At 38.6% G+C, this 11,685-nt stretch overlaps 1 protein-coding gene across 1 annotated transcript; it reads left to right on the top strand.

Annotated features, from left to right (window-relative positions):
- LOC135943608 (prolyl endopeptidase-like) lies at positions 1 to 3,945 on the top strand. Its single transcript, XM_065490236.1, has 12 exons — positions 1 to 328; positions 488 to 675; positions 732 to 814; positions 877 to 1,001; positions 1,055 to 1,214; positions 1,411 to 1,611; positions 1,667 to 1,852; positions 1,913 to 2,175; positions 2,439 to 2,736; positions 3,026 to 3,247; positions 3,548 to 3,619; positions 3,880 to 3,945. The coding sequence occupies exons 1-12, from the start codon at positions 33 to 35 to the stop codon at positions 3,943 to 3,945; spliced, it is 2,160 nt and encodes a 719-aa protein (XP_065346308.1). The 5' UTR covers positions 1 to 32.
- The last annotated feature ends 7,740 nt before the right edge of the window (positions 3,946 to 11,685 follow it).

Here is an 11,685-nt window from a genome sequence, read left to right as displayed (position 1 = left end):
GAGCAGAGCACGTATAGGATCGTGTTGCGATCATGGCCTTCGACAACTACCTGTACCCGGTTGCCAGGAGGGACGAGATCGTGGACAATTACCACGGAAACATGGTCACCGACCCCTACCGTTGGCTCGAGAATCCCAACTCGCCCGAGCGCATGGAGTTCGTGGAGAGGCAGAACGCTATTACCCAGCCGTACCTGGAAAACTTCAATGACAGGCAGAAAATCAAGAGTCGCCTCAGGCAGCTCATGAACTTTCCATGTTACTCGTGTTCCTTGCGCCGTGGCGACCGCTATTACTTCTCCAAAAGCTCTGGCCTCCAGAATCGGAGGTAATTTTGCTGGTGACCAATGGAAGAGCAGTTGCATATATATTTTGCGCATCAAAATGGCGGCCGTACGCCGTAACGGTGCTGGCCAGTCATGATTCGGTGTTGTTTTGCATTTCTAACATTTCTTTATCTTCATAATTATAATTCTTAATTTTTCAGCGTGCTGTACGTGCAGGATGGTTTATACGGCGAGGCAAAAGTTTTTTTGGACCCGAATGAGCTGTCCAAGGATGGCTCAATGGTGCTGACTCAACCTGCGTTCTCCGAGGATGGCAAAACCATGTGTTACGGCCTGAGCAAAAGCGGTTCAGACTGGACCACCATCCACTTTAGAGACACCGAAACAGGCATAATAATAAAAATACGGAGTATAATTATATAATTATTTATCTTCTAAATTCAGGGCTTGATTATCCAGAGGTGCTGGAAAAGGTCAAGATTTCCCCGTTGACGTGGTCGCACGACAACAAAGGAATTTTTTATGCCGTAATATATTTTTCTTTTTAGGAAAATCATCAGTCCTATTCACGTTTATTTTTTTATTTCAGATGTGTCTGGAAAAGCAGGGAAAAGTGGCGATCAAGTACCAACAGCTGTACTACCATAGGGTTAACACCCCACGGTCGGAGGACGTTTTGGTCGTCCAGTTCCTCGACGATCCGTGTATCATGATGTACGATTCATCGTTTTTTAATATAAGTTATTTATTTTTTTAAAATCTATTAGAGATGCCGTTGTGTGCCACTGTGGCAATTACCTGATTGTCTTGCCGCTCTATGGCAAGGGGAATATGGTGTTCTTTGCTAAGATCGGCTCTCTGCCTGATGGACCTCGAGGACCGCTGCCTCTCACCCAAATCGTGCACAAAATGGAGTCTGGCTATGAGGTTAGTCATCATTGAAGGATAAATGGCCTCCAGATGAGTGCTTCGCGCTAGCCCTTTGTCTTTCAGACTTGATTTCAACTCATTAATAGAGCATAACTCGGTACCCTACCCTGTAAAGAGTCTCTAATGAAAAAAAGTGTTTTAAGAGGTGTGGGTATAAATTTCATTTAAATTTAATTAAATTTAATTTTCCCAGTACGTGACAAACGTGGGGTCCGAGTTCATCTTCCGGACAAACAAGGACGCGCCCAACTACCGTTTGGTCAGCATCGACCTGAAAAATCCGAGAATGGACCAGTGGAGGACCCTGGTGGCCGAGCACCCAAAGGACGTGCTCAAATGGGCCGTCCTCTCAAACAAAGACAAACTCGTCGTTTGCTACTTCCACGACGTCAAAGTTCGACCTATGTTTAATTTGATTGTTAAAATAATATAAATCCCTTTTAATGCAGAGCGTGCTGCAAATCCGAGATTTAGCCACCGGAGATCTGATCACGCAGCTGCCCCTGGATAACGGCATGGTGTCCGGCGTGTTGGAAAATAGGAAGTACCCGGAATTATTCTTCGAGTTCTACTCGTTCCTCACGCCGGGAGTGATTTACATGTGTGACCTGTCAAAGCCGATCATCGAGCCTGTGGTAACGAGTTTTATTTTGTGATAAATACTTAAAAAACTTATTTTCCAATTTCAATTTCAGCTGTACAGAAAAGTCGAGTTGAAGGACTTCGACGCGTCGTTGTACATTACGAAGCAGGTGTTCTATGGGAGCAAGGACGGCACCATAGTGCCCCTGTTCATAGTGCACAAGAAGGACTTGAAGAGGGACGGCAGCAGTCCATGCCTGCTGTATGGATACGGAGGCTTCGGCAAGAGCATTCTGCCCACCTTCCACGCCAGAAGACTGGTCTTCATGCAGCATTTCAATGGAGTCTTCGCCGTTGCCAACATAAGGGGCGGGGGGTGAGTAAACTTTTTTATTCATTTTACAAGTTATTACGACATTTACGGACAGACTGGTTGCCAGAAAGAAGAGATAAAAAGAATTTCAGAGATTTCCAGATACTAAATAAGTTTCTCTTATAAAATCCTAAAATTTCCTGTCACTCAAACCCTCCAAGAATTGTAAGCAGAGTGACAAATCTTGGTTCTCGCCACGGGCGCTCCTTTATGCATAGTCATTCGTTCAGGCAGTCTCTCTAAAATCACCAATTGTCTGTTTCCAGAGAGTACGGCGAGTCGTGGCACAACGCTGGTCGTCTGTTCAACAAGCAGAACGGTCTGGACGACTTCCAGGCCGCGGCCGAGTACCTGATCTCGGCGAGATACACGAGCAGCGCCCATCTGACGATCGAGGGGGGCTTGATCGGCGGCCTGCTGGTGGGGGCGTGCATCAACCAACGGCCGCAGCTCTTCGGCGCCGCCATCGTGCAATTCGGAGTGCTTGACTTGGTTCACTTCTGCAAGGTCAATTCCGGCACCGCGTGTATGTCCGAGTACTGCAACCCAGACGACCTTCCCCAGGTAGCAAAATATCTCTTGACAATGTTTTTAAGATATTAGGGTTGTCTTGGCAATATTTCTTCTCGTATTCAAAATAATCTCTTCAAATCATTATAATTGATAAAATGTAACGCTTTTTCAATGTTTGAAACATATTTAAAGAAACTTAAACGATTACTTCTGTAAAATAATTCGAAAAAATTGCCAAAGCATTTTTTCCCTGTACCATCAACAATATTGCCCAGTAAGGATGTCTGAAAACATTTTTAAAATAATTTGAACCCCCCCCCCCCCCAAATCTTTGTCAAAGATCTCTTGCTACCTGGGTCTTCACTTCCGCAAGCTGCTGGACATCTCGCCGCTGCACAACATCAGGGTGCCGGACGAAGATGCTCCGAAGAATTTGTTCGAGAGGCCCAGCCCCATGCAGTATCCGGCCACGCTGCTGCTCACCGCCGACCACAAAGAGCCCCTCCACTCTCTCAAGTTCATCGCCCAGCTGCAACACACCCTGCGCTACCAACCTGTCCAGGTGAGCTTCCACTATATTTTCTGATTCGGATCCTGAGCAGAAATATAAGCGGTTATATTATTTGAGAATTAAGGTGTTTTTTTGGACCAGTTGTATTAACCCTCCAACAGATGTCACCACCTTATACATTCGTAATAAATTTATTGTCAAGGCGTCAAGGCACTTCCGCTGCGATTTCAGACTCAATCCTGCCACTAAGCATTCTTTGCTTTGTATATTTTCTTTTGATGTGCTGAAAACCAAAATCGATGTAAGTCGAAAGCGATTAAATCGGATATTTTTCTTTTGAATCTGTTTCAGATGAACCCGCTGCTCATCAAGGTACAGACCAAGGCTGGACGTGGTAACGACAAACCCACTACTGCCGATGAGGTGAGACCCAAATCTACTTTTTTGTTTGAATCTAAGACGATGCGCTAATTTGACAAGTCCTGCTTCAGTGTTTGAAGACGAAAACAGAAGGCGCCACAGTTGATTTACTATTTTAACTGCACGGTTTCGGATTAATTGCTTCAAAATATTTCAATTGAGATCTGAAATTTGACATTATTATGTCAGTCGCAGTTTGAAGCGCCTCCTAACTTTTATTAGTAAAAAGCTTAAATAAATAAGTTAGGAAAATCCTGTTTCAGATTGAATGGGACACGGACATTCTCTCGTTCATCGGGCGTTCTCTGAACATCGAGTGCGTCTTCTGAGTTACAAAACGCCTCCAACGCTCTGAAGAAAAAGCCACGAAGAATTAGAAAATAAATTAAAAATTAGGTGTTACTATTAGGGAAGTAAACTATATTATCTCTATGCCGTATAATATAATTATTAAAATGACTCGAGCGCAAGCACAGGAATCAAAGGAATCGCGAATAAATGCGTTCCTAAATTTATACTTGATGAAGACTGCAGAAAAGCCCGCATACAATTTAAGGAGACAAAGTGAGGATTATCTTATTTTTACAAAGAGATTCTTTCAAAAGAAATATTTGCAAGGCTGGACAGATGAGAAATTCTACAATCATAAAGTCCCGCCGAAAATTGTCTTTTTATTGTTTGTGAGATGAAAGGACACATATATATCAAACATATAGTGAGCATAATACTAATAAAGGATTGTAAACAAAATGCAATTGAATTTGAGTTCGTTTGTCCTGTACAACTTTTAGAGTATGTGTTTTTTTCGCATGTGAAAAAGCAGGTTGTATTATTTTGAACACTTGTCACAGTTAAATTTTGTCTTTCTGCATGGCTCCAAGTGAGTTTGGTACAAGCCAGAGCATTGGAATTTGCACTTGCAGTGAGCAACAGCACTTTTTAACATATTCAGGTGATATCCTCTCATATTATCGAGAGAAATAACAATCAATTTGCATGTACAAATCTTGAAATTGTGGATTCGATTAACATTATGTTTCCTTAGGCTACGATTTAGTCGAAAACGTGTTAGTTAAGATTATAATATTGGATTTGCATTCAAAAATTGAAGTTAGATTAATCGACCTATAACCTTAGGTCGTCGACGTCAAACATCAAACACAGTCTGGGCGAATTAAGAAAAAACTGTAAAAGCCACCTCACAATCAGTGATATCATACACGCGTCTTAATTCGAAAAAATATTTTTTATTGGTAAACGAACAAAATGTTTAAATCTTTGCTTCTCTTAGCAGAATAAATCGCCTCCTTGACATCTTTTTTTAAGCGCTCGATCCTTGCTGCGCAGCACGAAGGATAAAATTTTTCATATCATCCTTCAAGAGCTTGAAACCATCACTCTTCACAACAGCATTCATGTGCTTCTTGCAGAAGTTCAAAACGAACTCCTTCAGTTCCTAAAAAGAATTAAGTTTACCAACCAGAACTTTTAGTTAGAGAAAATCAAATCGGAACCTCAACATCAAGTATAGAATTGCTTGATCGTAAATCGACGCTGCATTTTCCACAGTCACGCTTCTTTGGATAATTTGAAAGCACTCGTTTTGCAGATCAGTCATGCAATAAAAGTGGGCCAAGGCGAAAAGCTCTATATTTTCAGTTAATCATTTGAAAACAGAAACCACTTTAATTAAATTTCTGTACCTAGAGCCAAATCTGGCTGAAAATAATCAACCTCGTTGGTATAGAAGTATTTCAAGAAGGCGTAAAACGCGTCATAGCTGCCATGCTCGATGATTTGCTCCCTTTTAAAATTAGGTTTTGGTACATTAACAAGTTGAAATATCTACCTTTTGTTGCTCTCTATCCAATTTCCCAGGTACATCGCCCTGAAGAATTCACATCGCATGACCAGAATTGCTTTGTGCGCGTGGATTTTCTTTCCCTCGACCGCAAAAACTACGTCTGCAGAATCCTATCCAACACGATTAATTTATCAAATATTATAATAAATGTGTTATATTCCTTACGACGTCATCAAAAGAATTCTTGAGCCATTCCGGCAATTCGGGAGCAGAACTTATCTTTTCTTCTCTCGGCTCATAAAGTATTGAATGCAACGGTCGGAATCTAAATTCCCTATTCCGAATATCCGCAAAGACTTCATCCAGCGATTTGCAAAAGGTTTTTTTCGGCCTGTTAGATTTGTTGCCTATTCATGATTCATTATTTTTTAATCGTTTTTTACTCCAAATTCAAACTCGTACCATTGGTGTCACCCCATACGTAAACTTCACCTGCTTCTGTGACCGCAGCACTAACACTTCTTGCGAAATGAGTAGCTACGTCTCTTACCCTATAGTAACATTTTTGTCACGTTAATATTTTGTTCATTTATACTACTATTGTCCATCTGACCTGCCAACAATTCCAGTTATCAAAGATGGTCGGTGTGAATTTCGGTTGGCGCCATTTCCAAGCTGGCCAAAATAATTACATCCCCAAGCATAGACTTTTCCATTTTTGGACACAGCTAGGGCATGATTAGCGCCACAAACAATTCTTGTAATTGTGATGCCATCCAAGCCGGGCACTTGGCGAGGAATGTTTTGCTCCTCCAAGTCTTCATTATTATAGCCCAAAATGCCATATAAATTGTTCCCCCAAGCAAACACCTTTAAATTGAATGATCCAATAATTAATTCCATCTTATTTCTAAATAAATATTTGAGCTCTCGAAATAAATAAAAATTTTACCTCTCCTGAGTCTAGCAGAGCTACAGATGATAAATCCAGACAAGCGATGGCTGTCACTTTTTTGCAAGCCGCAGGAAAGTCCAATTTTGTTGCAAGAGTTCGGTCTTCAATGTGTCCAAGGCCCAGCTGCCCGTAATAGTTAGAACCAAAGGAAAAGACTTTCAGAGCGCGTGATATTTGAATTAATTTGAATGAAATTAAATTTTGTTGCAACCTCTCCATCCGAGGTTAAAGCCAGGGTATGGCGTTCACTGCAGGCCACTTGGACAACTCTTTTTGCTCTCAAAATTCCTTCTATTTTGGTTGGGATCAAGGTTTCTCTATCCGTACTTAGTCCAAGCTGGCCAAAATCACTTTTTCCCCAGGCGAAAACTGAGCCGGAAGCAGAAATCGCAAAGAATGTATTGCGTGAGCATTGCACATCTAAATGAAAACATAAAAACATATTTATTCGGGAATCTAATAAATCCTTGATCAAAATCTTCACCTCGAATGTTTTGTCCGCACAATTGTTCAATTTTTGTGTGCTTTTCGCGTGGTTGCTTGTCGCCAGTACCAAGAAATCCTTCTTGGTTTTTCCCAAAGCCGTAAACTCTATCTCTTTTCGTCACGTAAATTGCGCCATCATCTATGAATGTTAAATAGCAAAGATGAGAGGTTTTACTTAGGAAACTGGGAATTATTATCAAAGCTCTAACTTAAATAAAGCTTTGAATTTAGCACTGGGCAGTGGAAACTAATTAATATAGTAAAAAAATAATCAGAAATTAAACATAATATCAAGTTTGAGCCTCATTAAAGGATGAAATTAAAAGCTTACTTAATACGAATGCACATCTGATATTCCTCTTCAGTTCGTTGCTCAACTTCTGCAATATTTTCCACTTATGTAAACTGCACTTCATCGCGGTGGTAGAGCAGAGAATCTCCGCCCCAAATCAAATCCTCTTCAAGAAACGTAGGTGTTTTCTTGTCGACGAGAATCGACGAACGTCTGTCGTCCGTCTGAATGCTTAATAGATTTTTATTCATAAATTTTAAAAACACGCCAACTTGAAAAACATGTTTTTAATTTTTATGAAGGGCAAAAAAATAAATTTATCAATTGTTATGACTAGATTAATAATAGACTTTTAATAATTTATTATGCTTTAGAACCTTAATTATAAAGAGCTCTGTCAAATAACTCGAGATTGGACTGCGATTTTGTTGGCGTTGAAATTTTCAGGTGACAAATTTATTATTTACTTAAAGAATTTGTTAATTGGTGGTGCGAATTCCAATTTATATGCCCGGCAATCAGGGTGCTCCCCATTTTTTCGGTATCTCAAAATAAATCATAAGATAGGTGGACTGTAACTCTTGATGTTGAAATGTTCACTGCTCAACCTAGTTTTTGATCCTGAACAACTTTTCAGTTCATAAAAAACTCGCAGGTCAAGGATCAATGTCCCCTTTTTTCGACCTTTTTTTGGAAATTTAAAATTAGGGGATGATACTCCCTTTGATTTTATAGGGTTTCTGCGGTGAAATGTTGCCTTTGAATATCTGCACAATCACGACAATTTTTCTTCAATTCGAATTAGAAAATGAAAAGCCGTCCTCAAGGCCTGCTTCGAGCAGTGAGTTCACCTCTCGACTGTCTTGCATATTTTTAAAAATTTGATTTGCATAAAAACACCAATAGGGCTTAGGGTATGGACCTATGAAGGTCGAATTCGGGTCTGTCCCTGACTTGTACCTGATATACAAATTTCGAACATAGTTCCAATTTCTTCGACCTTTTAGTGTCTTTTCATAGGTTTTCGGCGCTATAAAACTAAAATAAAATGCCAAAACGGCCGAATTATAATCGTGAAACAATACTTGATAAACTTATCCTGAACCTGACATTTTAAAAATGGTTAAAATTTTTAAATCTTCAACCTTTCATTTTGTACCCTGCATGAATAAGTTCATTATATTAAGTGTTTTAATTTAACGATATTATTTTCTCTACGAAAGAAATTTTCAATGTTATGAAAAGCGAATTTAAATTATTTTTAAAATTAAAAGAAAAACATTTTTCCTTTCCATACTTTAGTATTACGTCAGGAATCAGGATTGGCTAACACAATTATTTCAAGGGCCGGTCTCATGATGTCACATAATTGTGTGTTTATAACGAAACACAAATTGACAAAGGATTGCATGAGTCACTCTCTATCTCTGTAATTTCGTACAGGACACTTTATGCAGAACATGGACAAAGAACAGAATTTCTTAGCATATTATTAGACCTAAAATTATTAATTTGAATAACTTTTTTGATTGATTTGATTTTTTTTTCGCCTGGCCGATTTTTTCAGATTAGATTTTTCGTGATTTTAAATTACGTCTGCGAACAATTAAATGATAGTACAAAATTTAATGCATGCCAATCAAAAAATATATAAATTAACGTAAGAAGTGTGTTGACTATTGCAAATCCAAACAGAATTAATTTCCCGACTTATTTTGGCGCCATCCGCTCTCTGTTGGCGCAACCGGAATAGCGGCCACGCCCACTCGCTAATCACCTGGCATACCTGGCTACGGCTAAACTGGCTTCCACGACACGCGAGCTTGATTTAGGTTTCGGGAATAATTATTTTTTGCTCCTCTTGTGGTGACAGATTGACTCTTCGGGCTGACGGCGTAAAAAGAAGGGCGGTGGTAGTAAAAAAGTTGAAGGCGCGTCACGATGGCTCGTCGCCAGATGGAGCAGCTGAGCTGGGGAGGCTGCCCCCCGGAGGTGGGCCTCATGCTGGCCGCCTTCCTGGCAGCACCTCCAGCTACACCTCGACGCCTCTTTTGAAGAATTTTCCGCATTTATCTTGAAGCGCGGGAAGGTGGTAGAAAAGCGCCAAAACAAACAAGCTATTAAAAAAAATTATTATTTGTTTTTAATGTCCATTACTGGCTGTGCAATCTGGCCTCAAGTTGATTTCTTCTGTGTAGATGAATTTCAAAAAGTCGCAAATTGCTGTGCCCCATTAATTGTTTGCTCACTAGAGATAACTACGATAATTTATCTTGTGCTGCTCACTAATATAATATTGAATGGAGTGGATGGAGCTATCAATCAAATCAACAAAAAAAAACTGCCATGTCAGATAAGCACTACACGGTATCCGATAAGATGGAAATCACGCATGACAACGAGATGTGATTCAATTTTTGGGGTGATGTCATCTTCCAAAGCCAGTAAGATATAAGGGATAGGTTTGAAATTGGTTTATATCGGAAATATTTTTATAAGGAACATTTATTTGAATTTAAATCGTGATATTTACCCTGCAAGAAAAATGATGTCAGTGACGTGAAAATGACGAAAAATTTTGTATTTTCAAAAGGCTTTAAATTTTGATTTTGAACAACTAAAAACAAGTTTTGTTGGTTTTCCATTGAATTTTGAGCAAATTTTGAAAATTTCCTCATCCCTCCAATGACGTCACTGAGACATCACTGTGATATCACTCACGTCACGATTGCACTTCCGAAGAGACGAGGAATGAAAATGATGTCAAAATGATATCATATTGACATACCCACGGTGACCAAACGTTTTAATATTTTTCCGTTGATATACCAAAGAAATCAATATAATATCTCTAAAATTTTCCAATTTTGGAAAAAATTTTAAAAAATTTTAAAAAAAATTTGTCATTTTTTCATACTTTTTTAAATTATATTATTGCAAATGGGGCATACAATTCAGGTGTGCAGGGTCACGATTCGACGTGATGTCAAAGTGACGTCAAAGTGACGTCAAAGTGACGTCAAAGTGATATCAATATGACATGCTCAGCGTGATAATTTTTTGAAATTCCAGGGATGCACGTGATATCAATGTGACATCAATGTGATGTCCCAAAAGAATTTGAAACAAAAAAATTATGAAATTAATTAATTAATTTAAATGTTAATGATCAGCAAAGATTTCAAATTTTTTTTTGTTTCAAATTCTTTTGGGACATCACATTGATGTCACATTGATATCACGTGCATCCCCAGAATTTCAAAAAATCATCACGCTGAGCATGTCATATTGATATCACTTTGACGTCACTTTGACGTCACTTTGACGTCACTTTGACGTCACTTTGACGTCACTTTGACATCACGTCGAATCGTGACCCTGCACACCTGAATTGTATGCCCCATTTGCAATAATATAATTTAAAAAAGTATGAAAAAATGACAAATTTTTTTAAAAAATTTTTAAAATTTTTTCCAAAATTGGAAAATTTTAGAGATATTATATTGATTTCTTTGGTATATCAACGGAAAAATATTAAAACGTTTGGTCACCGTGGGTATGTCAATATGATATCATTTTGACATCATTTTCATTCCTCGTCTCTTCGGAAGTGCAATCGTGACGTGAGTGATATCACAGTGATGTCACAGTGACGTCATTGAAGGAATGGGAAATTTTCAAAATTTGCTCAAAATTCAATGGAAAACCAACAAAACTTGTTTTTAGCTGTTCAAAATAAAAATTTAAAGCCTTTGGGAAATACAAAATTTTTCGTCATTTTCACGTCACTGACATCATTTTTCTTGCACTCAAGTGCAATTGTGACGCGAGTGATATCAAAGTGATGTCACAGTGACGTCATTGCAGGGATGGAAAATTTAATGCTTGAATAAGGAAATCAGTAAATATTTTTATTTTATAAAATGGAAAAAACTCCATGTTTTCGATTGGTTGGAAACGCAAATAATTTGCGATGGCTGGGAGATTAAGATTATTAAAATAAAAGTGACAAGCGTGACGGGGCTACTTTTTCCGCTGCGATGCTCTTAACGGTGGAGATTCCTTACACTCAGAATTATATTGTATGCGATGTAAGTGACAATAAAATATAATTCATATGCGTTTTCTTCATTCCTAATCAAAAAATTAATTGAATTTTCCAGGAAAAAATATTACTGTGATGTCATATTGATATCACCCGGGTGACGTCAAATTGACGTCACTAAATGTCCGTCACTATGGGATCATATTGACATCATTATGATATCACGACCAAAAAATTTTTCCCAGAAAATTATTTTTATTGCATTTTTAAAACTTGAGGTTGAAAATGCTATTAAAATGATTTAAAGAAAATTTTCTGGGGAAAATTTTTGGTCAAGATATCACCTCAAGTGACGTCAATATGACGTCATATTGACGTCACTCCAGGTTGGAGCTTGGAATACGGATCCAAAAACTGTCAGTTTTGAAAATGCTATTAAAATAATAGCATTTGGGAAAAATTTTTTGGTCGTGATATCATAATGATA

This window comes from Cloeon dipterum, chromosome 4 (assembly GCF_949628265.1).
Source record: "Cloeon dipterum chromosome 4, ieCloDipt1.1, whole genome shotgun sequence".
NCBI lineage: Eukaryota > Metazoa > Arthropoda > Insecta > Ephemeroptera > Baetidae > Cloeon > Cloeon dipterum.
This window is presented reverse-complemented; position numbering and strand designations above follow the sequence as displayed.